At 62.9% G+C, this 27,992-nt stretch overlaps 1 protein-coding gene across 5 annotated transcripts; it reads left to right on the top strand.

Annotated features, from left to right (window-relative positions):
* Window positions 1-21: 21 nt before the first annotated feature.
* Window positions 22-26,669, top strand: MAEA (macrophage erythroblast attacher, E3 ubiquitin ligase). 5 transcript variants are annotated; one of them, XM_069593308.1, is made up of 10 exons: window positions 22-221; window positions 13,078-13,260; window positions 15,208-15,411; window positions 18,570-18,692; window positions 19,332-19,445; window positions 21,795-21,871; window positions 21,999-22,107; window positions 24,932-25,065; window positions 25,357-25,552; window positions 25,819-26,669. In XM_069593308.1, exons 1-10 carry the CDS (start codon window positions 153-155, stop codon window positions 25,891-25,893), a joined length of 1,284 nt encoding a protein of 427 aa, XP_069449409.1. In that variant the 5' UTR covers window positions 22-152; the 3' UTR covers window positions 25,894-26,669. The 5 variants fall into 5 exon arrangements, with proteins under 5 accessions (XP_069449409.1, XP_069449408.1, XP_069449411.1 ...); XM_069593307.1 differs by having other exon boundaries at window positions 25,798-26,669; XM_069593310.1 differs by lacking the exon at window positions 19,332-19,445.
* The last annotated feature ends 1,323 nt before the right edge of the window (window positions 26,670-27,992 follow it).

Below are 27,992 nucleotides of genomic sequence, written 5' to 3'. Positions count from 1 at the left end.
GTGGGCCGGTGGCCGCGCCTTCTTCCTCGGCCGCCGGACGGCGAGCGGAGGCGCTGGGTGCGGGCGCCGGCCCGCCGCGCCCCTCGACGTCACTACCCGGCGTGCCGCGCGCCGCGCTTCCCCGCCGCCCCTGATGTTTTGGCCGAGCCAAGATGGCGGTGCAGGAGTCCGCCGCTCAGCTCTCCATGACCCTGAAGGTGCAGGAGTACCCGACCCTCAAGGTGGGGTCTGTGGCCGCGGTGCGCCCGCGCCTGCCAGGGGCGGCGGGCGGGGCGGCGAGCGGGCGCGGGGGTGGGGGGCGGGCCCGAGGCCGCGGCGCGGCCTGGGGCGCCGGGCGGGGGCCGAGGGCCTGGGGCCGGGCTCCCCGGGGCCTGGGGCCTGGGTGCCTGCGCTCTGCGGCCGGGCTCCCCGGGGTCTGCGGCCGGGCTCCCCGGGGCCTGGGGCCTGGGTGCCTGCGCTCTGCGGCCGGGGACCTGCGGGCCGGGCGGGCGCGGCGTGTGGCCGTCTCTGCCGCCGCGACTGGGCAGGGAGCGCGTCTCCCTGGCGCCCCACTTCGCCCTCTGGAGCCCTTCGTCCTCGAAAGAACGCGAGCCGCAGCAGGGACCGTTCTGGCCGTGGCCAGGCTGGTTGCTTTGGAGGCGGGGATCTCGGGGCTGTGGGGTCGGGGGCACCCAGCGAGAGAAAGACCGGTAGCCGGCGGTTGCGTCCAGCTTTCGTCCCGGAAGCTTCTGTCAGACGGTGCTGACGGATGGCTTCCAGCCTCTCATTAGGGACCTGTGCAGAGAGGCCTCACCACCGCGGGGCGTCACCAAACCTGAAATACAGCTCTTGCCGCTTGGCCGACAGTTGCGTGACCTTGGATGGCCGCTTAGCCAAGTCGACGTAGACTGCAGTGGAACCGCCTTTCCTGGGAGAGGGACCCCCAAGTAGTTCTTACCTAGTTAGTAGAGGATTCAACGCTGACTGGCTGCAGTGAAACAGCTGGGAGTAAATTCCTTCAAGGATCAAGGTTGTAACGTTCCCAGGAGAGCTGCAGCTGAGCCTGTGGAAGTCTGAGTTCTTTCCCTGGGAGTCAAGTAGCGTCTCTGCTCCTGGAGGGCCCAGCTTCCCTGTCCACCAAAATGGTGACAGGTGGTGGGTGCATTGTGGCAAGATTGCCATGAGCTCTGGTCGATTCTCAGGAGACCTCTGGAGGGTCCTGAACCCTTGGAGATTGTTTGCTCTGCTCAGGGTGCAGTGCGGGCTCTGGCTTGGGAGGTAGCTGCCACACTCCTTACTCCTTGAGCCCTGAGGGGAAGGGAGGGAGGGAGGGAAGCCCTGTGCCGCTGACGTGAACCAGAGGCCTGTTTGCTGGACCCCCTTGTAGGGCGTGGTGTTTTTATACGCAACTCAGGCAAGACCCTGCATCTCAGAGGCCAGGGTTCTCTGCTGCCCCATGCACCCAACTAAGTGCCCCCACCAGCACCACAAAAAGTATGAGTAGGGAGCTGTTAGCTGCTGACCCATTATCTCACTCAGACCCCATCAGGCCCGCCGTTCCACTGACAGACAAGGAGGCTGAGACGTGAGAAGTGGGAAACACCAGACTGGAAGGATGTCTCCTCCAGGTCCTCCTCTCTCAGTTCATAACCATGAACGCAGTTTGAGTTCCAAACCTGTTAAATAGACTTTGACTGAAGTAGTCACGCAGCCTTCCCAGGTGGCTCAGTGGAAAAGAATTCACCTACCAGTGCAGGCGGCCGGAGACGTGGGGTCGACCCCTGGGTCAGGAGGATCCCCTGGAGGAGGAAATGGCAACCCAGCTCCAGTGTTCTTGCCTGGAGAATCCCACGGACAGAGGAGTCGTTGGGGTCGCAGAGTCGGACACAGCCGAGCGCACAGGCGCAAAGGAGGCGTGCCGCCGTTCTTAGGGGCAGAGAAATGTTCTAATGTCGTCTCAAGTGAGCCTGCCAGCTGAAAATGTTTCGCTGCTTTATTGGAGTGATTTTGGAAAGTAGAATTTTCACGAGGTGCTCTGTCCGTTTTTCCCGTACAGATTGTTTACATCCCGCAGGATAATCCCTCTCGTCTTGACACAGGTGTCACTGCTGGTGAACCTTTCTCGGGACTAGTTCCCAGTGGGCGATGAGGAAGTTTCACTGGGAACGAGGGCTGCTCGGTTGGGAAGCAAAATTAGAGCACAGGAAAGCGATTGTCTCGGGAGCTCTGCTGGTCTCATCTGAGCGGGGTGCAGAGGTGCGGAGGGGGCCGAGGCCGGTGCTGGAAGGCCGAGCTCCAGCGCGAAGGCAGGTCCTCCCGCAGGCAGTGGGGACCAGTATGCCGCGGGCAAGCCTCCTTCAGAGAGGAGGCGGGTGGGGGGCGGCGGGGCGCGGCCGGGTTGAGGCTGCTGGCGCCCTCTGACCTGCCCTCCTCCCTGACCCCAGGCCTGGGGACCCTGGGGCGCGTGTCTGCAGTGGGGCTGCAGGAGGCCAAGCAGCAGCCCTGGCCTCCGCCCCGCCGGCTGACAGCCGCTGGCCTGGCCGCCCTGGCTGTGGGGGAGGCGTCCTCCCCGCAGTGGGCGCCGGGGGCGCGCCTGGGCCCTGGCCTGGCCGGCGAAGCTCCCTGGAGTGCTGTCCGTGTGGGCTCTGGCTCACGCCCCCCGGGCCTCAGGGAAGGAGGAGTGGAAACCTGTGAGCTGGAAACCCTGTTTTGTCTTTGGAAGTGTTTTCTGATTATGAAAGCAATTTGTGTTCATTCTCCAAGTTATTTTGCTGACTGCCCCATTCGGTTTTGGGGTTTTTACTTCTGTTTTTTCCTTTCAGATAACTGAAGGGAAATCGTATTTTATAGAGGCGTGTCTGTCACCCCACGAATCAGCAGGGTCCGCTCAGCCAGGATTGGGGACGTGGTGTTGGTGATGGGAGACCGGCCCTGCACCTCACTCCTCCCGTGGGTCCCCCTGGGCCCACCCCCTGGGCACCCGGAACCTCGTCTGGGCGCCTCGGCCAGGGGTCGCCCGTGTCAGCACCCGCTCCCAGCACCCATTGCCCGGCACGTCGCCCCTCACTCTATCTGGGGACAGTTCGGCTGTGTTTTAATTCTCCATAGAAGTATGTAAGTTTTCTACTTTTAGCGTGGCGACAGTTTTGTTGACCAAGTACTTATCTGCAATTTCGAATCCTGGCTTTGTACTTTGCGTTCCAAGTATATGCCTAAAGTTACAACTTGCAGTCCAGTTTTCCAAACTCGGTCTCAGCTGGACTTGGGGATCCGCGTGGTCTGAGGTTTGAGACGCGCCGGTGGCGCGAAGCACGGGGCCTTGGAGACGAGGGCATGGTGGCCGCGGGCTGGGTCCTCACCTCCTTTTTCTTTGCATGCGTGCTAAGTCGCTTCAGTCGTGTCCAGCTCTGTGCGATCCTGTGGACTGTGGCCTTCCAGGCTCCTGTGTCCGAGGGGCGCTCCAGAGAAGGGTACTGGGTGGGTCACTGTTCCCTCCTCCAGGAGGTCTTCCTGACCCCAGGGATCGTCTGTTAGATCTCCGGCATGAGCAGGCGGGTTCTTTACCACTCGCGCCAGCCGGGAGCTTTTTTCTTTAGGTTCTGTGATCAGAGAGTGACCGCCTCTCCGGCAGACACTTGCAGCGCGGTTGCCCTCCCGTTCGCGGGTCCAGCCTCGTCACACCTGCAGAGTGCTGTCTGCTGTCAACTGAGGGCGCCCCCGGCCCAGCCTTGGCCTCCCAAGCCTAGCGCTCGGCTGGAAGGCCCTCTAGAAGCCCCGTGCCCACCCTGCACGGCCTCCCGGCCCAACACTGCCGCGTCGCTTGCTGATGCTGGGACATGGGACTTCATGGAGGAGAGCTGCTGGCGCGTCCTCTGCCCGGGCCCTCCCGCAGAGACGCAGCCTGCCGGGCAGGTGCTCCGCGCGCTCTGCAGGCTGCCTGTGGTTAAGTGCTGCTGCATCTTAAACAGATTCGAGTCTGGGGGAGAGAGCTTTCGGGGCTCCAGTTCCCTGCGTAGCTGTCGGAGCCAGCGCCAACCCTAGCCACGGGCAGTGCTGGCCGAGGGCCTTGCCGCCGCCACGCGCTGCAGGCCCCGGGCTTCGGGCGGGTCTGGCATGACTGTGACCACTGAGCTTGTCACCTCTGTGCTCTAGTGAGGCTCAGACACGGCTGGGGCACACTCAGGGAGTGTGAATCCCTGTAGGTGCCTCCGTCTCGGTGCGCGCTGTTTGGGGGAGGGCCGGGTGAGGCCCCGTTGGGTTGTCCCGTCGCACACTGGGTGGAGGAGGCCTCGAGTTGGGGACCTGGGGTTCAGGGAGGTCCTGTGAGGGGGGAGGGCCCATGGGGCGGGCTGGCGGATTTGGGGAGGAGCCGCATGGGCTGAGTTGAAATCTTGGCAGGCCTGACCCTGAAGGCTTGTTGTCCAGCTGGAGCAGGGGTCTCCAGGCGTCCCTGAAACCCTGCAGAGGGCAGGGGCACTGCGTGCCTGGGGCAGGGAAGAGACGGCACGGGGGCCTGGGCAGAAAAGGCCCAGGGCGGATGTCTGACTCCGCCCTGCACCTGGCCGAGCAGATTCCCCGGGAATGGGCAGTTATTCTCAGGTGTAGGTCATTCAGAATCTTTTGAAAAGGAGAGCTGCCCACTGTTTCGATCACTGCTAGCTGTCACTTAACAACTCGGTGTTGCGGAGTAGGGACCAGTCAGTCCCTAAAGAGATCCTTTGGTGACGGTCCCTCTCCCTGACTCTGGAATGTGTCGCGCTTAGTAGAGGGACCCTGGCTGCCCAGGGGCCTCACGGACCAGAGACCCAGCCGTCACCCCCGCCCATTTCCTCTCAGAGCTGCGGCCCTGCCCCTGTGGGCGAGCTGCCCCTTCGCAGTGGGTCACCGGCCCCACCCGAGCAGGCCTCTCCCAGGCCCAGCCCCCTCCGCACCTCGCCCTGCGGCTCTCCCTGGGCCCTGCCCTGGTTTCTTCTTTCTGTCTTCACTCAGCGTCTGGTGCTTTTTCTGTCAGACCCTCCTTGGGCCCCTGGTCCTCGGGGCGGGCGCCTGGCCCGAGGGAGGCAGGTGCCGGGGCCCGCTGCTCCGGGTGGGCCTCCCCTCTGTGCAAGGGGCCCCGTGGGCACTGGCATCCACCTGTTGTCGTTGAGAGCGGCGGCCTGGGTGTGAGGCCTCAAGGGTCCTTTCCGACCCCCACTCCCCGCCTGCACCCCTTTCCTCTCCGAAGGGTCCGCTGATGGGGAGGACGGCCTGCTCACGACCCCGGCCCTGGCCCGAAGGTGTGCTCTGTGACCTGGGTGACGAGGGGGCAGCCTCTCAGGCGCCCTCTGAGACGGCTGCCGCCCGGCCTCGCGCGCCGCTGGCCTCCAGGCCAGCTCTGCCCCGCCACTGCCCAGCAGGGCCTCCAGGCGCACCCTTGGCGGGCTGTGCTGCCCGCCTCGCCCCTGCCGGGCCCTCCTCCAGACCAGCTCTCGCTGGCTCCCACAGCGCCACCCCGCCGGGCCCTCCCAGGCTCCTGGCCCTGCCTCGTTCCCCCATCGGGCCGCACATAGCCCTGGTGGCCCTCTCTGAGCACCCCTTGCGCGCCCCGACTCCCACGGGACCCCTTCCAGCCCCAGAGCGGGGGCCTGGAGCCTGCCTGCTGGCCCGGCGTGGTCTGCCCAGCTTCTTAGCAGCTGGGGGTCTAACCTCGTTCCCGTGCCCGCCGCCTCCCCAGACCCGCACCCCGTCGCCCTAGTCCCGGTGGGGAGACTTGGCTGAGCCAGCCCGAGGGCTGCGCCGTGGAGCCCTCCTGGACCCCCACTCTCCCAGCTTGCCCCTCCTCACTCTGCCTGCAGGACAGACGCGCACTCTGGCCGCCTCTCGCCCCGGCTCCCCGGGCTGTGGGCGGCCCTCACTGTCCCGGCTCCGCCGTGCCCGCACAGCCGCAGTGGGGCCGTCCTTCTGGCCTGGCAGCTCCCGTCTCACTTGGACTGAAGTCCAGGGTGGCTCAGATGGTGAAGAATTGGCCTGCAGCACTGGAGACCCGGGGAAGGCACCCTGGAGGAGGAAATGGCGGCCCACTCCAGTGTGCTTGCCTGCAGAATCCCGTGGATGGAGGAGCCTGGTGGGCTACAGCCAGTGGGGTCTCAAAGAGTGGAGACTCGAGGGAGCCGCTGACAGTTCACTCTGCAGGGCTGTTAGAGGGGCCCCTGGCCCGCGGTGACTGGGCCCCTCTCCCCACTCCTTCCAGCTTCCCCACTCTCCAGAGCTGTTAGAGGGGCCCCTGGCCTGCGGTGACTGGGCCCCTCTCCCCACTCCTTCCAGCTTCCCCCTGCCCCCTCCCCTCCCCCGCTGCTCCTTCCCACCCCTCCCCCACTCCCTCCCCCACGGCCCCCACTTCCCCCTTCCCCATCTCCCCTCCCCCACTTCCTCCCCCTTCTCTTCCCCATCTCCCCTTCCTCACTCCCTCCCCCACCGCCCCCATTTCCTCCCCCCCTTCATCCATCTCCCCTCCCCCACTCCCCCTCCCCACCTGCTCCCCCACCCCTTTGGACCCTGAGCCACAGCGGCCTCCCACTGCTACAGGACAGGCCAGCGCTGGGGGCCTCACAGTGTGTGCCACTGTTTGCTTTGTGCAGAATCCTTTCCCCCGTGTCCCTGTGGCTTGTTGCCCTTGCTGAGGTGGACCGGTGGCATGGAAAGACTCCTGTGAGGACCTTGGCTATCAGGATGAGAGGGCCACAGAGGTGCCAACGGTGTCGTTCCCTCCTCCAGCTTTGTCCATCTCACCCCATGCCCACAGGCGTGGACCAGAAAGGTCATTTTCCTAAGAAGCCTGTTTAGAAATAGGGGTTTTCAGCCCTGCTGTCCTTCACGAGCCTCTGCAGGGGTGTGTGTGCCGGGGGAGGTCAGCCCAGGACAGGGAGGGGTGTCTGCTGTGTTTAGGGTGCAGCCCAGAGTTTCAGAGGACTCCTTTAGCTTTGTGATAAATATGTGGGAACCCCCTCGGAGGTTCTTGTGAAAGATGAAGGGCCTTGTGCCGCTGGCGAGAGGCGTCCCTCCTGCGCCTGCAGAAGTGGTGGGAGCGTGATGACAGAGGGAGATGCGCTTCTTTGTCAGCAAATACGACGAGGAGACCACAGCAAGCCCTGGAGAAGGCGGGAGCCGCACACCCTGGGGCAGACGGCAGTGTGTGGGAGGGTGGCTGAGAGCTGGACCGGAGCTGCAGAGGTTCCCTGCAGGTCTCAGCGGAGGGTGTTTGCCAGGATCTGTTTCAGTTACGAAAACAGGCAGGGTCACGTTCTGTGAGCCACTGAAGGGCAAGGAGGTGCTGGAGGAAATAGTTGCACCAGCTGATCAAGTGGAGAAACCCTGTAGTCTTAAAAGCTGCACTGCACCAAGGAAGCATTAAGTAGATTTGATTAACACAGGTTTAAGTCTTTGGTATAACTAGATAAGATAAAACCAGAATTATCATTATCATTTTAACTTTTATTTGTCTTGAGTGCACTGGGTCTCGGTTCTGGCACAGGGGAGCTTTAGTGGAGGCGTGTGGGACCGCGTTCTCTGACGGGGGCTGAACCTGAGCCCCCGGCATTGGGAGTGCAGAGTAGGCTCAGCCACTGGGTCGCCAGAAAGTCCCGAAACCAGAATTCAAAAGCACATGACAGACCTTAAAAAACCCACCGCCTGTGACCCGTGAAGAGCTGGTTCCAGCTGATGAGAAAGCTCCCCGCCCCGCTTCCGCGTGGAGTGCTGCAGAAGGGGGGCAGAGGCGTGGGAGGAAAGCGTGTGGAGCTGGACCATGAAATCGCCCTTCTGTGAACATGATGGCTGGGTCGTCTGTACCAAGTAAACAGATTTTTTAAAAAATCCCCATAAAGAAAAACTCAGGACCTGATGGCTTCTCTGGTGAATTCTGTTAAATGTTTAAAGAAGAAGAGGCATTGCTCCCTCACAAGAACCAAAGTGCGGGAGAGGAAGAGCACTTGAGCTTAATGAGGTCAGTTTTACCCTGATAGCGGGACCAGACAGATGGCCCGCAAGAAAACTGCACGAGTCTCATGGATGAATATAGGTGCCGAACTCCTCAGCAGTGCCTGCAGACGGGGCCTGGCAACACATGGAGAGGGCTACGCGCCGTCACTAAGTGGGGCTCACCCCGGGAATGCAAGGCTGGCTCAACACGCAGAAGCCGGTGCATCGCCACCCCAGAAGCAGAGAGGACGAAACCGCACGACCGGCTCAGCAGGCGCAGGCGGAAGCACTGAACAAAGCCCGTCACCCTTTCACGATACAGCAGCGAGCCAGCTAGGGATAGAGGAGGACGTCCTCAGCCTGGTAAAGAGCGACTCTGAGAAAGCCGCAGACGCCATCCCACTCCGTGGTGGAACTCGGAAAGGTCAGCAAGGACAAGCGTGTCCACTCACCATTCCCATTCAGCGTCGCCCTGGAGACCCTCATGGGGGCTTGGGCGGGAAAGCTAAGCAGCAGGCAGGCAGACTGGAGAGCCAGCGGTGACAGTTTGCAGATGAGATGATGGTGAGCCCGAAGATCCGGAGGCGCGCACGTGCGCCGTGCGCCTGCAGGCCTCCCCGAGCTGAGGACGGGGCTCAGAACAGTTTCGGACGCAAGACCAGCAGATAACGACGACTCTCATTTTCCACCCTGAAGATGAACAGTGGAAAGGGAAATGGAGGAAGCAATTTTGTTTATAGTTAAATGATGACAGATTGAATTTCATTAAACCAAAAAAGCTTGTACTTCAAAGGACGCCGTGTAAAGAAGAGGAAAGCTTACTTACAGAAGGAAAATATTTGCAAACAGTTTCTAAGGCTTTAGTGTACAGAGTAACCAAACGACTCTCACAGTCCCATAACAGAAGCAAAGAAGCTGCAGAAACAGCAGACGGTTGCGAGGAGACTGGAGAGAGATGCCGGCGGCGGCGGTGGACAGTGCGGCGCAGCGCGGCTGCACCTGCCGCCCGCAGGAGGGCCTGGTCACAGAGCTGGACGGGGCGGGGGGGCTTGCTGGACGAGGATGCGGAGAAGTCGAAACCCTGGTCCTCGCTAAGGAGTGTCGCGCGGTGCCCCGGCTGAGGAAAGCCGCCTGCTTAGACAGTTACCACACAGCCCAGCGGTTCCCCTCTGAGAGCGGCGCCTCTCTCCAGGCGGGAGCAGCCTCAGCGCCCGTCTCCCTCCCGGTGCAGAGGCGGCGCCGTCCCGTGCCGGGATGCCCCCCGTGCCGGGATGCCGCTCGGCCCTGAGGAGGAGCCGCGCTCGCGGGCGCTCAGCCGGAGGCGGAGGCCGGGCGTGGCGCGCCGCAGAGACTGGATGAGTCGCTGATAGGAGTGTCCCGCACGGGCAGGTCCGCCAGGTGGATGGGGGGCCCCGGCTGCTTCCTTGACTGGGGGCACGACTTCTGTAGGCAGGAGTTTCTGTTTCGGGGTGAGGAGAATGTTCCGAAAGCAGATGGCGCTGCTGGTTGCATGGCCTTGGGGTTGTCGTGAACACCGCTGGGCTCTATTCTTGAGTTACAAGGAAGGGTAAATTTTATGGTGTCTGAAGTATATGTCAGAAATTTGTAAAATAGCGATGCGGCTCACGGTAGATTGTCCTTATTCTTAAGTTGTCTTTCAAAGGCAGAAGTCCTGGTTTGGATAAAGACTGACTGGTCAACTTCTCTTTTACAGTGGGTGCTGTCTGTATCCCTGCGGGAGAGCGTTCCCTGAGAGCCAGGAAGCTCTCCCCCTGTGCTTTCCAGCTGGGAGCCTTAGAGTTGCAGCGCCTACCTTTTGTCTGCGGTCCCCTTCGAGGGAATCTGTGCAGATGGTATGAGGCGCACGTTGGGCAGAGCACGTTGGCCCTCTGCCCGAGCGGGCTCCGTCCGGCGCCTCTGCTGCGGAGGCGGTCGGTCCTCTGCCCGAGTGGCCCTGCCTCCTTGGTTGGCCACACAGACTGTGCCCGTGGGTTCCCACCAGGTCCACCCCTCCTTGGTCTCCGAGCCTCCCTGGGCCAGTGCTGTGAATCAGGCACCACTGTCTGTATGTTAACAGAATCATTCAGAGTCTTTTTTTACTGTGGTCAAAACCAGGTGACCATCTTCATCGTTTCTGACCGTCCAGCAGGGCTGTGTCATGCAGGGAGCTCCGTGCCCGTCTCGGTTGGCTTCTGATGATCGGATGGCGTGCCACAGCACACGTGTTCCTCCCGGTCCTGGAGGAGGGACCCAGGGCAGAAAAGTAAAAGTGAAGTCGCTCAGTTGTGTCTGACTCTTAGCGACCCCGTGGACAGCAGCCTTCCAGGCTCCTCTGTCCATGGGATTTTCCAGGCAAGAGGACTGGAGTGGGGGGCCGTTGCCTTCTCCTTAGAGTGGTTTCAGTTTACTTCAGTCGCTCAGTCGTGTCCGACTCTGCGACCCCATGAATCGAGGCACGCCAGGCCTCCCTGTCCATCACCATCTCCCGGAGTTCTCTCAGACTCACGTCCATCGAGTCCGTGATGCCATCCAGCCATCTCATCCTCGGTCGTCCCCTTCTCCTCCTGCCCCCAATCCCGCCCAGCATCAGAGTCTTTTCCAATGAGTCAACTCTTCGCATGAGGTGGCCAAAGTACTGGAGTTTCAGCTTCAGCATCATTCCTTCCAAAGAAATCCCAGGGCTGATCTCCTTCAGAATGGACTGGTTGGATCTCCTTGCAGTCCAAGGGACTCTCAAGAGTCTTTTCCAACACTACAGTTCACAAGCATCAATTCTTCGGCGCTCAGCCTTCTTCACAGTCCAACTCTCACACCCATACATGATCACAGGAAAAACCATAGCCTTGACTAGACAGACCTTAGTCGGCAAAGTAATGTCTCTGCTTTTGAATACGCTATCTAGGTTGGTCATAACTTTCCTTCCAAGGAGCAAGCGTCTTTTAATTTCATGGCTGCAGTCACCATCTGCAGTGAGTTTGGAGCCCCCCAAAATAAAGTCTGACAGTGTTTCCACTGTTTCCCATCTATTTCTCATGAAGTGATGGGACCAGATGCCATGATCTTAGTTTTCTGAATGCTGAGCTTTAGGCCGGCGTTTTCCCTCTCTCTCACCTTCATCAGGAGGCTTTTCCTCTCTCACTCTCACTAGGAGGCTCTCTAGTCTGCAGCATTTCTGGAATTCTGTCCCTTTTGGCAAAAGCCCTTCAGGAGGCGCCTGTGGAGCTGGTGACGACAGTTGGGGACAGTGCAAGAGGCGAAGCCTCGGTGGCCGGGTGGCCCGGAAAGGACATGGGTTCCAGGAGCTTGTGAAGGGATGGTGGGGAGGGAGGCCGGGTCCGTGGGAGGCCTGGGCGGCAGAAAGGGGAGCAGAACACTCAGCACTGGGCGTGTGTGGCCCCTGAGAGCGGGAGGGGGGCGCGGTGGTCCCTGGAGCACAGCAGGCAGGGTGGGGGGACCCTGGGCGCAGCTGCCGGGTGGGGGATCCCTGGGGTGCAGCTGCCGGGTGGGGGTGTCCCTGGGGTGCAGCTGCTGGGTGGGGGGGTTCCCCGGGGGTCGGCTGCCGGGTGGAGGATCCCTGGGGTGCAGCTGCCTGGTGGGGGGGGTCCCTGCAGCCGAGCGCTCACTCGGGCAGGCAGTGGAGCCACCACTGCCACTTGGGTTTCACAGGCGGCCCAGGTTCTCGAAGGGGGCCCCTGCCCTGCGCCCCCACGGCGTCTTGCATGCTTTCCCCACGCGGGCTGGGTTGCAGATCCCAGGCCTCAGCGCCCTGAGGCGTCTTCCCCGGTGTGAGTCGTGTGGTCTCGGGGGCTCTGCCTGCCGCTCAGCTCCTTGCAGAGACGCTCCCCCCTCCCCGAGTCCGGTCTCCCGCAGGCAGTGGTTGGAGGCCAGGTGTGCCTGCGCCCTCCAGAAGTCGCACCTGGAGGCGGGTGTGCCCTCCACCGAGGGGCTGAGTCCTGGCTGCGCGTCTGCCTCGAGCCCGGGCCTGTGCTGGCTGCTGGCGCACGGTGCTGCGCGGGTGGTCACTCCTGAGCTGCGGGCCCCCAGGAGCCTCCGCTTTGCTGACACGAGCAGTGAGTCCAGAGGGCGTCAGTGTGCGGGTGGGCCAGGGGACCAGTCGGTGGTCTGCGCAGGGGGCCCGTGCCGTCCGCCGCTAGCAGGGGCCTGAACGCCCTGTCAGGCCGTCGCCGTGTCCGCTGGGCCCGTGCTCTTAGCCGGGTTGTTTTGAGAGCCGCCACCCCCCTGCCCACGGCCATCAGGTAGCCCGAGGCCTGGCGGGTCGGCTCAGCTTCCCGTTGACGAGCCAAGGTGTGGGCAGCCGGGTCTCCATGCCGAGTGGGAGTGGCAGCCGGGGCAGGCAGGTGGTGGCCTTGCCGGGTCTCCTGGCCAGTCCCCGCCCCGGCCCCGCCGTCACCCAGGGATATCTGCTCCCGGGAAGCCCAGGCCCTGGGTCAGGCCCTGTCTCCTCCCCGCCCCGCACAGCACCTGGCACAGGGTCGGTTCCCCCTGAGTGTCGGGGCAGCCAGCGGGGCCCCGGCGAGCGGTCCTTGCCCCGGGCAGGGCGGGTTTGGGGCAGCCCCTGCCCAGCTCCGCGCAGGCCTGCCCTGTGGGCAGCGTGTGCCGGCGGGGAGCCCCCCTCTTGGTAGGGAGTCCCTCCCGGAGTCCCCAGGTGCTGTGACTTCAGTGGCGCTCCGGGGGCTGTCTGCCGTCCTGGGTTCTGGGGAATGGGCGTCCTCTCTTGTGAGTACTCCCGCCTCCGCTCTCCTGACCGCGGCGTCCAAGGGGCTGCTTCCTGTCCGTGCTCCTGGCCTCATCAGCCTCCCGGCCGCTGAGCTGGGGCCATCGTGGGCTTTCCCGCCCCCAGTGTGGTCTTTGCCTTAACTCTGTGCTGTTGTAGATGAACTCGGGGGCGCTTCTGTTCACCAGCACATGGGGGTTTCTGGGGAGAGTGGAGGCTGCCCTGCGTCTCACGCAGGTTGGGTGCATGTCAGCCTTTGTGTCCTTGTCTGGGAACACAGGTGACCCTCGCTCACATGGGCCTTCTGTGGGGCCCAGGCAGGCTTTAGAGGAGACACATCTTTAGCGAATGAGAAGGCCCCGCCCGCCCCGGCGCCGGCGCAGTGGCCTCCCGCTCGTCTCCCGCAGGTGCCCTACGAGACGCTGAACAAGCGCTTCCGCGCCGCGCAGAAAAGCATCGACCGGGAGACGAGCCACGTCAGCGCGGCGGTGGCCGAGCTGGAGCGGACGCTGGGCGGCTGCCCCGCCGTGGACTCCGTGGTCAGCCTCCTGGACGGCGTGGTGGAGAAGCTCAGCGTCCTCAAGAGGAAGGTCAGCGCTCCCTTGGCGCGGCCCGCCTGCCCTGGCCCCCGCCGCCGGCGCCCGCGGTTGCCCCCTTCCCCGGCTGCCCTGGGGGGCGCTGTGCGGAGGGTGTCCCCGTCACGTCCCCCCCCCCGTCCTGCTTTGGGCCTCTGCCGCCGCGAGGCTGGCTTCCCGAGCCCCCCTTCCGGTTCCCGTCTCCATGTGTCCTGGGCCCAGGATGGGAGCAGGGTTATCATTTCTTCTGTTTCACCTCAAAACAGCACGTTGGCCTTCCTGTTTCTGAGGATGGTAGATAACCCCCAGAGTGAGATAAGATTTTTGAAAACATTTTATCAAAAGTATCGGGAGCTCATGAGACAGAAATCATCAGGTTTGGAGAACACGCGGGCCGGGGTGGGATGGGGCAGAAGGTGAGGGACCCCTGCTGCCTCGGGAGAGGCCCCCCCCCGCTGCAAGGGCCTCCCTGGCCCGGGCCTCGGGCCATTAAGAGCGGGGGTCTGATGGCAGAAACGCTGTACCTCGGGCGAGGGAGCCCAGAAGCGGTTTGCCCAGCGGGCGTTGGCACCCGGGCTCACAGCCTAAACTGCGCGCTGTGACTCCACCCCCAGCCTCCGTCTGGTAGGCGTGGTCCCAGCAGCTGCTGCCTCCAGGCTCTCCCAGGTGGAGGCTGCCTCCAGTCTGAGCCTCGGGTGGTTCTGCGACATTAGCCAGCACAGTGGGGGGCGACAGGTACACTGGACACCGTGAGGGAGACTCAGAAGGAATAGGAAGTCCGCACAGACTTCAGAGGCAGAAACTAGCAGACACCACGCTTCACTGCGTTTAAAGGGTGAAAAAACAGCTCGGAGATACCTGCAGGGAGTAGAAAGCGCAAGTGGTTTGAAGTTAAAAACAGCCAAGTAAAAATTCAAGAAAAGAAAGAAAACAGATGAGAAACTCAGATTTTACTCACAACAAACATGTTACATTTAACAATCGGATGCAGCTAAACAGAGAGTTGGAGAGCTGGGAGATCGTCTGAGGAGATGACCTGGGACACAGCGCAGAGACGAGAAGAGGGCGAGAGGCGGGCGAGTCGGGCAGAGCCTGCCCTGGGCCCCGAGTGCAGGTAGATGACTGGGAGGTTTCCACTGGCGGTCCACGGCTCAGAGACTTCAACCCAATAACTGCAAGCAAGCCTACCTGGGATGTTCACTCAGTGAGACTGAAGAACTTAGAACAGCAGGTAGAGAGAGGAGAGGCCCTTTGTCAAGGAGCAGCGAACGCCCCGACAGCTGACTTCTTGACTGTGGAATGTGCTGGAAGCAGCCAAGGGCTGACCAGGACTCCGGACCTGGCGTCCAGCACGTAGGCACCAGCCGCCGGTGTCACTGACGTTCCCGTGGAGAAGTCACGGACCCGGTGCCAGGGTCCCAGGGCCACACTTCAGGTGGCCGCCAGCGCCTGCTGTGATAAGCGGGCACAGAACACTGCCACTTGGCCGTCTTAATTCCGGACTGAACAGCCTTCAGTTCGGAGAGGACTGAATAGAGAAAGTACTTAGAGAAAGTGCTAATAGAGAAGGCATCATAAAAGATAAGAACTCAGGCTATAATGGCAAGTGGGTTCACTAACTGCGAGGCTGGACAAAGGCGAAGTTCTCTGTCTCGGGCAGTGCAGCTGGAGTACCTGAGACAGAAAGTAACGTCCCTGCGGGGAAGGACAGACCCTGCCATCCCTTGGAGACAGTAGCTCCTCCCCTCCCCTCCCCTCCCCTCCCCTCCCCTCCCCTCCCCTCCCCTCCCCTCCCCTCCCCTCCCGTGCAGCCCAGGGGCCTGTTGCCCGCTCTGGCCTCCCTGCTGCCTAGCCATTGTGGTCCTGGTGGGCGGTCTAGGTGGGTGGTCCAGGTGGGGGTCCGGTGGGCAGTCCAGGCGGCTGGTGGCAGCCGGAGACCCTGAGCTCTTGTGACTGGCACAGGCGGTGGAATCCATCCAGGCGGAGGATGAGAGCGCCAAGCTGTGCAAGCGCCGGATCGAGCATCTCAAGGAGCACAGCAGCGACCAGCCGGCGGCGGCCAGCGTGTGGAAGAGGAAGCGCATGGACCGCATGATGGTGGAGCACCTGCTGCGCTGCGGCTACTACAACACAGCCGTGAAGCTGGCGCGCCAGAGCGGCATCGAGGTGGGCGCGGGCGGGGCCCTCGCCCTGTCCTGAGCCGGGCAGCCCCTCCCTCGCGTGATGACCTCCGTGCCCTTGCCTCGTGTGTGAGCTTCTCTCTGGGCCGGGCGTGCTTTCTGTCTGTCCCTTTGTGGCGGCCCCAGGGTGCAGGTGTTGAAGCGCTCGATGCCCCAGGCCGCGTGCGGTGGTGATCGGCCCGCTGGTGCCCTGCACTGCCCCTGTGGGTCCCCCTGTCCTCAGGCTGCTGGCTGGGGGTGGCGGCGCCTCAGTGTCCCAAGGGCAGCTTTCACTGCGGTGGGCATAGCAGTCAGGCGTGCCTGGCAGGAGTGCGTGGCCGCCCCGTGTGCCCACCTCCGACGACTGGAGCTTCTGGTGGGAGCACCTTTGTTGAGGGCGGTGTCCTTGTCTTTGCATCCCGGGTCCCGCCCCAGCCAGCTCCTCTGCTGCGCTTGGGACCCCCGGGCCTGAGCCTCCGTGCCCTCGTGTCCTCAGGCCCCCCGGCCCCCACCACAACCCCATCCCCATCCAGTGTGCGTGGCTCCCACCTTGGGCTGACGGGGCTCAGCCCTGGTGGCTCCGAATGTGGTGTGACCCTGCTCTCGTCCCAGGAGGTGCCTAGGGTCTCCAGCAGCGTGCCCAGCCCAGCTGCTTCCCATGGGCTCCTGTCCTCACCTAGTTACAGCTCCAGGCCTTTCCTCCAACGTGGCTGATACACTCGTAGGGGGGTCGGGGGTGGGCATCCTCCCGCTTGCACCCCAGCCCCGGGCAGCTCCTCGAGCTGGGCGTGCCCGGGCCCAGGCTCCTGCTGTGGATGGCAGAGCTACCAGTCTCAGCTTGGTGCCCAGGAGTCCCCAGCGCCCAGTCCCCCACCCACCATGCCAGCTTCCGCCTCACCACAGGCTCTGCCTGCCTCACCTCGGCACAGCTTGTCCATCGGTCAGGTTTCACTCCTGCACCCACCCCTGCACCTGCAAGGGCATGGCCAGGCTCACCCACCCTCGCTGGCTGGTGATGCCCAAGCTCCCTGTGCCTCCTGGCCCCCAGGTGTGCACCATGGGGGGAAGCGCGAAGCCAGACCAGATGGCAGTGAAGGTGAGCCATCTGCAGAGGTGCCGAGAGGAGCAGCGGGGGGCAGGCAGGGGCCGGTGGTCACCCGTCTGCAGTGGGGGCCGGGCAGGGGCCCCAGAAGGTCAGTTGGCATGAATGTCTCGGAGCCAGTCCCAGAAGGGGTTTCCCCGTGGAGCCCCCAGCCTCACACTGAGCACAGAAAGGAGCTTGCTTTCTGCAGCAGACACAGGAGGGCACCCTCCTGGCCTTGGGGTGGGCAAGGCCTCCCAGGAACAGGCTGTAGCGCTGGGGCTCCTCCTCCTCATCCAAAGACACTGTGAAGAGGGAAGGGCGCCCAGGCCGTGCTGGGGCTGTGGCGGGCAGCAGGCCTGATGGGGTCAGCCGAGGCCCCCTGTTAGCCGCCTCCCTGGTGGCGCCTCCCGGGAGGGGCCGTGGGCGGTGCTCGCTCACTGGCTCACTCTCGGCTGGCTGGTGTAACATTTTTACCGTGGCTCCCACAGCCCAGGGTCCACGGTCATCAGAGGACTGTCCACAGGAACGGGAGAGGCTGGGAAAGGCTAGACTCCAGGGGTGTGGGCGGGAGAGGCCACCGCCTGGGAGTCAAGGCCTGGGGAGGATGGGGCACGGGAGAGAAGGAAGACAGCCTGGCCTTGGCCTAGCGGGAAACGTTCCGGAAAAAGGAGGCCGTGGAGAGACAGCCAAGGGAGCCGCAGAGCGCAGCCCCCTCTGTCGGGAGGGCGGGGCGCGGCCGCGGCTGGAAGCCTTGCAGCCCCGCTGTAGGAAGGGCCGTGCGCGAGGGCCGGACTAGCGAGTCTCGGCTGCACAGCCACAGGCCACTTCCTCCCCTGAACCCCGTGCTCAGGGAGAAGCAGGAGAGCAGCTGCGCGGAGCAGGGGCCTTGGCGGGAAGGCTTGGAGTCCGGAGCTGGCCCAGCCACGCTCCAGCCCTCTCTGACCGCGTCCTGCTCTGTCCGGCAGTCAGGACGTGGAGCCGAGGAGGGGTCAGGCTGGGGCGGTTGGGGGCGCGTCCTGCAGGCCCTAGCATCTGCCAGCATCTGCCACTGCCCCTCCCGGGGCCGCGGGTGGAGCCTCTTGTTAGTTTCGCTGTCAGTGCCTGGCTTCGCGGCAGCTTCACTGGCCGTGCGCTTCCACTGGCTCTGTCTCGGCGTGGAGCAGGCAGCCCGTCCTCGCGCTGCGTTCACCGGTAGGGCTCTGCGTCTCTCTGCAGCATAGCTCGCACGGAGCTCGGCCTGGTGCGCTCCGAGCTGCTCTGCGCGGCGCGCCTTGGCCGAGAGCGCGCGGGCGAGGCGGTGTCCTGCCCCATGCTCTGCGGTCCGAGTGGCCGCGAGGCCGAAGTGGAGGCTCTGGAGACGCGGGGGTCCGGGGTCGCTGTGTGCTTGGTGTCCCTCCGCCCGCTGACAGAAAATGGCCTGGTCAGTCTGCGCCTGAGGGAAGAGAGACTCCCTTTCCGAAATCTTACGGCGACCCCTCATTTGTCATGTCGGAACGTCCATTACCTGCCCAGCGTGGCCAGGGAGGTCCTTCTCCCAGGCTACTCCAGCCTCTTGCTTGGGCCCCGCGCTTCCTCTCTCCCGCACTTCCTGGCACCACAGCGCCCCCTCAACTTGGCGGGTGTGCACTCGAGTGGCTGGGCTCGCTCCTGTGGGTCCCTGGCTCTGCTGGGCTCCTCCAGCTCGGCGGCACTGGGCTGGCCCGCACAGATTGCACGCCTCGGGGTGGGAGAGAAGCGGACCGCAGAGGCGAGAGACGTGCGGCCCCCCAGCTGCCCTTTCTCAAAAGCCTAAACTTGAAATCAATCTGCAGAGTAAAACGCGTAGAAACTGCGAGTGTGGACCGCCGGGATCTCCGTATGTGGGCCCTGTGAGAGCTCGTGGGGCCCCAGGTTCTGGCAGGACCTGGGCTGTCACCTGGCCCGCGCGCTGTGCAGACCCGGCCCGCGGCGCGGTGTCCCAGCGCCGGAGAGGATGTTCGCCTGAGAGGAGGCGCAGGGTGCCAGCTGCCGGGCGCCGTGTCCGTGCAGCCTCGGGCGGGTCCGGGGTCCAGTGCTCTGAGCCAGGGCTCCCTTCACTGCAGGATTTAGTGAACATCGAGATGTTCCTGACTGCCAAAGAGGTGGAGGAGTCCCTGGAGAGGCGCGAGACCGCCACCTGCCTGGCCTGGTGCCATGACAACAAGTCCCGGCTGCGCAAGATGAAGGTGCGAGGGCTGCGCCGGGGCGGGGCTCCAGGAGGGGGCGGGTCGTGCCTGGGCGGAGCTTGCCGAGTCGGGAGGGGCGGCGCCAGCTGCGCCGGAGCCTGTCGTTTCGGAGTTGTGTGGATGCATCCGTCCCCGTTGTTGGGTTTGGTGCGGGTTTGGGGTTGTTATATGAGAGGGTGGTGTTGGGTTTTAGGGAAAGCACTCTCTGCATTATGGTTTGGCCAGATGTTGAGTGAAGTTCTGAAGGCACGTGGTGTGGCCCACGCATGTGCTGCCGGGGATTGGAGCCGGGTGGGCCCAGCTCCTACCCACCCACTCACTGACCCTGGAAGGCACCCTTCGAGGAGTGGATGCCCGCCTCTGAGGGTGCAGAGTTCCAGGCTGGGATATTCTCAAATACAGCCTTTCTTGAGACCCAGAAGCAGCTTAAAAAATAGACACTTAAACATAAATTGCAGGATTTAAACTTGTTTCCTGAAAGGTGTCAGCGCCGTAGGGCTTTCAGGAATGCTTGATTGTATTGACCTTTCCTGCCTCTGTTAGAAAAACTGAACTAAACTGAGCGCCTTTGACCCCGCCCCGCTGAGCCTGTCGTGTGCACAGAGTCACCAGCCAAGGGTGACACTCTCTGCCACTCAGGGCCGCCAAAGCGAGCACGACGCGAAGACGGGACGGAAAAGTAGAGTGGCCAGTGGCTCCCCTAAAGAGAGTGAGGATCTTGGTATGGAATCCATAAAAGGAAAGCCAGAATTGGTATGTAACACGCGCCCGCGCTCTGCTCCACCCCCACGGCTGTGCGCTCGGCGGGAACCAGGGCAGAAGGAAAACGCCTCCGGTGCAACAGGCAGTTTCTGCAAGCCCTGCTCCCTCCCCGAGAACACTGCTGCTTGGCCAGGCACGCCACGGGGGTCGGGTCGCAGCGGGGAGCCTTGCACCTGCCTGCCGGGGGTGGGCTGGCGGGGCGAGCCCGCCAGGGCGCGCTCCTGTGGTCTCGCCACGTACCCGGAGGGAGCATAAGTAGCTGTCCGGAAGTGCACCCGGAGGCTGAGGGGGCGCCAGAATGCGCTCAGTGCAGAGCTCCACTGAACACAAGCCGGTGTGCAGGCTCTGTCCAGCTTGTCCCCTTGTGGGCACACGTGAGCGCCGGTACTAGATCACACGTGCAGGCTGGGGGCGGGGAGTCAGGGGCCCCATGCCAGATGCCGGGGGCCCCTCAGACCTGTGCTAAGGCTCTAAACGAGAAAAGAAACTTTGAGACCCACGTTTCCTGTCGTTGAAAATGCCTCCAAAGGAGTGAGTGCAGCCCGCAGAAGTCTCCTGAGTTGAGGCGGGTCTTGGACACGGCAGGCCGGCGAGGGGCCCGTGCGCACTGCGTCTGCAGCCTCAGTGGGGCCGTGAGCGGGAGTGCGCAGAGCCTCTCAGGCCGCTTGCCATGTGCTCACTGGGTGGTGGCAGTCCTTGTCCGGTCTGGACGCCCGCTCGTGCCTGCCCTCTCGGGACTGTCTGAGGGTTAACTCGGAGAGCAGAGAACCACCGTAAACGGGGAGACACATTTCCACGGGGCGGTTCTGTAGAGCTGACCTAGGGTTTAGTGGTAACGCTCCGCGGCCGGGAGCCCCACATGGAAGTGGTCATCGTTCCCTGGGAGGCAGGCAGCGCCCCTCCCCTCCGTCCCCGGCTCAGCCGTGCTCCTCTGGCCTCTGAAAGGGGCTGGGATTTTCTTCACTGGTTTATGCGGTGCCTGCCACGCCACCCTCGCCCTGCCCCACCCATGTGGGGTCAGGACAGACTGCTGCCCAGGGCGCAGTGCCCCGCACAGGGTGGGGAGGAAGGCTTGGGCAGGGAGGCAGACCACCTTTTCTGAGCCCCTGCGGAGTGGATGTGTGGGTGCCAGGTGAGTGGCTCTGCACCTCTGCCGTGCCCGGCGCCAGCGCCACGGTCTGCAGTCAAGCCAGCCTGCGCGCCACTTGGTACACCTGGCGCCGGGCCCGGGGCTTGTGCAGGGTGCCCTCCCAGGGCCCCTCCAGCCCAGGCACCTCCGCAGAAGCAGTGTGTACACCAGGCTGGGGGGCAGGGAGCAAGTCACGAGGTTGGCATACTTGTGGAAGCGGCAGGCACAGGGCAGTGTTGACACCGTCTCGGGGCCTGGGCACTGTGGGCGGCTGAGCGGAGGCCCTGAGGTCGCCTCCGTGCCGTGCGCTCCACATGCTCCGTTTCTGGGTGTAAACACTGGGTGTTTTCTGAAGCTGTGTTGAAGATGTTATATGGTCTTAGTTTTGTGGTAAAATAATCCAGTTTTTCCATCTTAGATCACAAAAGTTAATTTTGCCTGCTTGCCCTATACCCTAGCTGCAGGAGTTTTAGCCCAAATTGGGTTGATACTGCTAAGGTTTCAAAGTTCGCTTGGGCTCCTTACAAGCTACCCCACTGATGCGGCCGTATCAGCATCCCCCGGGGTCTCCTGTAGAGCCTTGGAACAGAAGCCTCCCAGATGGAGCTGGGCCACGGCCGCCTCCCAGCACAGCAGCCCCAGCCCCGGGGCCCTCGCACCCGCAGCACGATCTGGGCTCTTCCAGGAGCCGGCCCTGACCTGGTTGCTCACCTCTGCCATCTTCGCCCGGTCCTGGCCACGTGCCGAGGCCCCGCCCACCCAGGGCCTCTGAGCTAACTCGTTCCCAGAGTCGCTGTGGTCCACACTGTGAGGGTCCTCATGCAGGTCTCTGTTCCCCAGAGCCCTCGGTGTGGCCCAGGGCTGGAAAGAGGAGACCTGCTGGTAGGAGGGGGTCGTGAGGCGCTGTGCTGACTCTGCTGACCAGGCTGTCGTGTCTGTGCAGCCAGCTGCGGCTTGGGAGCACCCCTGCTGCTCCTCACCCCATGTCCGCTCGGCCCTCCCTGGCCTGGCCCTGAGAGATGTGGGCTGGGGCCAGGCCATGGCCTGTCAGGACCCAGCAAGTATTGGCTGCAGGTTGAAATTAGGATTTCAGCAGCAGCCCTGCCTCCCTGGCAGTGCCGAGCTCCTGCAGCAGTGCGTGCAGCTTCGAGCCGGGACACAGCTTCAGGTGAGCCTGGCTAAGCTGACCCTTGTCTTGTCTTCACCCTCAGAGCTGCCTGGAGTTTAGCCTGAGGATCCAGGAGTTCATTGAGCTCATCCGCCAGAACAAGAGGCTGGACGCGGTGAGGTGGGGCCCCCGAGCGTGCGGGGCAGGCCCCCGGGCCGCCCCTGGGCCAGGTGTGGGCAGGCGCAGCCGGCGCCGGGGCGGGGCTGTGGGGGCGCGGGCGTCTCCAGGTGGCGCTGTGCCTTTCCAGACACGCGAGGAAGCACTTCAGCCAGGCCGAGGGGAGCCAGCTGGACGAGGTCCGCCAGGTCATGGGCATGCTGGCCTTCCCGCCGGACACGCACATCTCCCCCTACAAGGTACGGCGTGCCCTGGGCGTGGGGTTGGGCTGGGCCTGCAGTCACTGCCGCTGACCAGGGTGGCCCGCACACCACCCAGGCTTTCTTTCCCATCTTGTTCCCATTTTGCTGGCAAAATCTTTGATCAGAACAGCTCCTAAAGTACTTCAGCTGGAAAGGGCAGTTCCGAGTGCCTGCTCACTCCTCTGGAGGCCTGGTCCAGGCTGGACAGGCCTGGCCTCTGCGAGGCCCGGCTGGCGTCCTTGCTGAGCTCACCTGCTCCCGCCCTGCGCTCTCCTCCCTGCATCAGGATCACTGGGCTCGTCTCCCCTCACCCCCCCACCCCCAGGATAAACCCCCAAGAGAAGCCCGGCCCCACCTTCACCACTCTGCCCACAGACGGCTTCAGCCGGGTGCTAGACTCGTCACCCGCAGCCCCGTCCACGAGCACACCTCTGCCAGGCTCGCCACCCTTTGTAACCAGGAGCCTTTGCTCCAGTTCCCAGTAACTCAGTCCTCGTCGGGTCTGAGGTCTCATCACAGTGGCCTTTGATGGTGCACAGCTCTCAGGCCTCTGCAGAGACGGGGGTGCGCTCCGCCACGCTCTTCTCTCCCTGAGCCCTCGTTCTCAGTGGCCCATCCTGTCGGCCTAGCTGCTGCCCCGGGTGGTGAAGCCCCACCCCCGGGTTCAGGCGCTTGTCGCCACCGCGTCCACTCCTGGCAGCCGTTCTCTGGGCTAGTCCCTTCTGGCAGCTGCAGCCCCCACACCACAGACCAGGCTGTGAACAGCAGGGTGCACTGCTCAGGGCTCGGCAGGCTGGAAGTCCAAGGTCAGGTGCCAGCCTGAGGCACGACTTCCGCTGGGTCCTCCCGTGGTGGAGTCCGCTGGGTCGGGAGCTCTCTGGGGATCTTCTTAGAAGGATAGCAATCCTGTTCGTGAGCCCCCTGCCCGTGACCTCTTTCCCTCCCAGAGGGCCTCTCCCGACCATCACTTGGGGCCTCAGTGTTTCAGCGGTGTACTTGTGGGGGAGAGAGTAAAACCCTTGGGTGGTGGACCACCGTGTCCTCTGGGCCGTGAAGCTGGCCTCTGTCCAAGGCCGAGTGTTTCCCTGCAGCCCCGCTGCCCCTCAGTGTCTGTGGGAGCCTCTGGGCAGACCCAGCCCCCACCGCCCAGAGTGCCTGCAGGTCCTTTGGAAAGCTGCTGGAAGCTTCTTCCCAACTGAATTCACGCTTTCTTTGGTGTTTGGGAATATAATAAATCATCAGGTCACAAAGATCTTCAGGTCTAAACTCAGATTTTAACTCACAGCGTTTTCTCTTCAAAGTGCAGCAAAGGCCAGCTGCCCTTGGGGATGAGGTGCCCAGCTCAGGAGGGTGTGGAGCAGATCTCTTTACTCCTTGGTGAGGCCTCGCAGCAGCTGTAAAGAGCTAGGCAGTGACGTCCTCACTGCTGTTGGATCCAGAGGGACCGAGCCTCAGAATAGACCCCGGGGCGGGCTTCCCCTCCCCTGGGCAGAGTTCTCCACCGACTGAGACAGGACAACCTTTGGCTGTTAAAGTTGGTCTGGCAGGTTCAGTTCAGTCACTCAGACATGTCCGACTCTGCGACCCCATGGACTGCAGCACGCAAGGCCTCCCTGTCCATCACCAACTCCCGGAGCTTGCTCAAACTCACGTTTATCGAGTTGGTGATGCCATTCAACCATGTAATTCTCTGTCGTCCCCTTCTCCTCCTACCTTCAGTCTTTCCCAGCATCAGGGTCTTTTCCAGTGAGTCAGTTCTTTGCATCAGGTGGCCAAAGTACTGGAGTTTCAGCTTCAGCATCAGTCCTTCCAGTGAATATTCAGGACTGGTTTCCTTTAGGATGGACTGGTTGGATCTTCTTGCAGTCCAGGGGACTCTCAAGAGTCTTCTCCAGCACCCCAGTTCAGAAGCATCAGCTCTTCCACGCTCAGCCTTCTTTATGGCCCAGGAAGGCTGGTCTGGCAGGTTACCTGGCTCCGAAGAGAAGGTCTGGGTGACGGGAGAGCCGTGACCCCGCGCAGGTGGGGGGGGGGGGGGTCTCAGGTGCAGGGAGCTCGGAAACAGCTGGGACGGCCGTCCTGGAAGCAGGAGCAGGGGACCAGGCGTTCCTGACGTGCTGGAGCCGCCTCATCAAGGGAGCGATGCCTTCGTCCCTCGTGGCAAGAGGTCACAGACATGTCCAGATGGGTCACGGTGGGAATGGACAAAGGGCTTTGTTTTGAGAGGGCTGTAGCAGACACTGCAGGGCTCACAGCTGGTGCTGGGCGCGGCAGCCCCTAGGGGCGGTCCTCCTTCACCATGGACTGTTGGATAAAAGACATGTTAAAACCCTTTTTTAAATGTTCGGAGTGTGATGTGAGCCCTGTGCCTGGGCTCTGAGGGGCTCACAGAACCTCTGCCTTCCCCTCCCTCCCTGCCCCCACCCCTTCTTGAGTCTAAACCTGGGTGGTTTTAGGGTTAGGGTTAGGTTTAACTTTCTATTCTGCTAAGCTGTCCCCTGGAATAAGGCTTCTCCTTGCAAACCTTAACGCCCTCAGCAAGAGGCTCTGGAGCTTGCTCACTGAGTGGCTTTCCTCCCAGCCGCGAGTCCTTGACTTGCCTCCGGGCCACAGGACCCACACTCCGGAGCATCAGCATAGGCTCGGATCGAGTCAACGTCCCAGAAAGGGAGTCAGCCGTGGCCTGGCTGCGGGCGGAAGTCGAGGCTGCCCTCTGGGCGCCGGTGCGTGGCTGAGCCGGGTGGCTCTCATTTTGCATCTGCAGAGAAGAGACTTTAAGCTTGTTTGTTTCCTGTTATCGATTCTGCCCCGCTTCTTCCAGGACCTGCTGGACCCGGCGCGGTGGCGGATGCTGATCCAGCAGTTCCGGTACGACAACTACCGGCTGCACCAGCTGGGAAACAACTCCGTGTTCACCCTCACCCTGCAGGCCGGCCTCTCCGCCATAAAGACGCCGTATCCTTCTCTGCGGGAGTGCTCCCCACGTGACCCTTCTAGTGCGGGGCTGGCGTCCAGACCCCGCTCCTTACCAGCCTTAGCCCCTGTCCTTGAAACTTCTGCAGTGCCCCCTGCCCCCCAGTGCCCCCCGCCCCCCAGACCGTGCCTTAATTGCATTGCAGCCCCAGTGTTGAGACAGTGCCAGGAGGGCTCCCGTGCCCAGAGAGGGACCGTAATGCTCAGCAGCCTCCTCGGGGTGCTCGGGATCCTGGGACCTTGGCTGGCCCGCCCTCCTTAACCCATGCACAGGCAGTGCTACAAGGAGGACGGCAGCTCGCGGAGCCCCGACTGCCCGGTGTGCAGCCGCTCGCTGAACAAGCTGGCGCAGCCCCTACCCATGGCGCACTGCGCCAATTCGCGCCTCGTCTGCAAGATCTCGGGAGATGTCATGAATGAGAACAACCCGCCCATGATGCTGCCCAACGGCTACGTCTACGGCTACAACGTGAGGGCCGGGGGCGGGGCCGGGGCCGGGGCCGAGCGCCCCGGGGTTTGGGGCCTGAGCTGTCCTTTGCAAGGCGGGTTGGGGGCAGTGGAGAAAGCTCAGGACTTCCTGGCAGGGGTGCCTGCAGAAAGCGACTTTCGTGAAGTGAAGCGATTTGTTTCCTGAGAGTCAGTTCTCTGGGCTTCTCATAAACATTGATGTAGCCTGGATTGGCCCTTCCTAACGCGCCTGGTCTTTCTTTTCAGTCCCTGCTCTCTATCCGGCAGGATGATAAGGTCGTCTGCCCGAGAACCAAAGAGGTCTTCCACTTCTCCCAGGCCGAGAAGGTGTACATCATGTAGGGCCACTTCGCGGAGCGGCCTCAGGCCCCGCCGACCTGCCTTTCTGTTTCTGCGACCAAAGATCTGAGCAACGACAACACTCCTGGGAAGAGGAGAGACTGAACACGCGCGGACTCGGGTTTGAAACACGTCAGCTGTTGATGCTTCTGAAGTGCTTCAGCTTTCAGAGAAGCTTCTTTACAGACTGACCACGCGGAGGGAGGCTGGAACCTTTCACAACAGGAACGGATTCCTTCCGCGTGTTCTCACAGCCCCTGCCCTTCTGCTGACAAGGAGCCGCCGGGCGGACTGGTCCTCGGCCATGGCCCGGGAGCGGCAGTGGCCACGCCAGGCTGACCTGTGGTGACTTGGTGCCACGAGGGACCCTGTCACTCCTCTGGAGCTGCTGCCAAGACGCCGGCACCGCGGCTGCAGGCGGCGCTGGCCTCCAGGACCGCCGCCCGCCCGAGGCCGCACCCGAGGGCCCGCGTTCAGCCCTGTAGGCTCAGTGTCACGCCACTCCTGCCGCCTCGTCTCCTGCCTGAGAATGTATCTCGTGGAAACCCACTGGACCGGTGTCTGCAGAGGCCTTGCCGACGGCTCAGTGACTCTAGCTCTAAACACTATTCATTACAGAAGCCAGTAGTTCAGTTGAAGTAACCACCAATGACTTTTCAAATCGGACGAACTGTTGTAGTTCACATGAAACCGTACGGTAGAGGTTTGTACTCAGCGCTTATTTTTGCATGTTGAGGTTGATCAGCTAATAAACTGTGAACGTAAGGCTCGCCAGTAAAGGTGTCTCTGCTTCTGTGTGCGGCGGCGGCACGTCGGACCCCCCCGGGGGGTGTCTGCCACCTGCCCGTCGGTCCAGGGTGGGCCCCCGGACGCCCTAGAACACTCAGGACCGCGCCCTGCTCCAGGGGCCCCTCAGCCTCGTGGCATCCCAAGCAACTCCCGACACTGGGGGTCTCCTGGGATCCTTGGAGACATCTTGAGGAGCCGCCTCCCGAGCGGGAATGGGGGTGTGCATCCCTGCCTGCTGACCGTCAGCAGGAATGGTGCCTTGGGCGGTTAGGGTTCGAACTCAGGGGCCACGTGGGCCCCTCTGCCCACCACTCTGGCCCCCGCAGTCCAGGAGTGCCCAGCTCCCTTGGACAAATTCCTTTTCTTAGTCGGCACAGTTTCTGTCACGGTGGCCAAAGAGGGCTTGGAAGCAGCTGAGGCCACCCTGGCCTGGTGAAGGCAGGGCGCGCTGCCTGGGCCGCCTGGCCCACCAAGTCCCCAGTGCCCAGCCCGGGCGAGCTCTGGTCCACTCACTCCATCCCTGCCGTCCTGCAGACGCCTCCTGTGAGGACCAGGGTGGGCTCCGTGGCCTCTGCTGACTGCCTCCTCAGCCTGTTCTCCGCCATGTTCTCTGGCCGCCTCCTTTCTGGACTCGCCACGGCACTGCCCTGGCCCTCAGCCCGCCTGGGCTCCTTGCTGGTGCTGGCTACTCTAGCTTCAAGCCTCGGTCTGGCTCTCTGCTTCCTTGCCAGCTGTCCACACTGACCTCTGTGCCCTGGGCCCACGTCCCAAGGGGAGCGTGGCCTCCAGGATGTGACTGTGCTCTGCTTAGTTGGGACCAGCCAAGGATAGAGCACTATTTAAGTGGGGTCTCCCCGGGCCCTGCGCCCACACACCACCCGTCAGGTCTGGCACACGCGTGGGCTCGCTGCTGTGCAGGCACTTGGGGAGAGCTGTAGTGGGCTGATGGGTTCTTTGCCTGCCATCCATACCCAGGGAGGGGGACAGTGGGGGTCTCTGCTGGCCTCGCCCCCATCTCTGCCTGCTTTCTTGCTCTTTGCTCTCTATGGAAGTAGATCTTAAGAGCACGTGGAGGAGATGGATTTCGGCCACGCGTCTGTGCACGTGGCCTGCAAGCCAGTCCAGCCCTCTGGGCTGTCCCCAAGACCTTCCCAGGCCAGTGTCCTGGGCAACCCTGTTTCTTGGTAAGAGTGGCTCTGCCAGGCCACTCAGGCATGGTGCACACAGAGCCCCACTGTCGGAGCCCTGGTGGCCCACCCACAGGCAGGGCAGCTCACCCTTTTCGCTGCCCGTGGTGCCCACTGGTGCGTGAG

This window comes from Ovis canadensis, chromosome 6, assembly GCF_042477335.2.
Source record: "Ovis canadensis isolate MfBH-ARS-UI-01 breed Bighorn chromosome 6, ARS-UI_OviCan_v2, whole genome shotgun sequence".
In the NCBI taxonomy this organism is placed as follows: Eukaryota; Metazoa; Chordata; class Mammalia; order Artiodactyla; family Bovidae; genus Ovis; species Ovis canadensis.
This window is presented reverse-complemented; position numbering and strand designations above follow the sequence as displayed.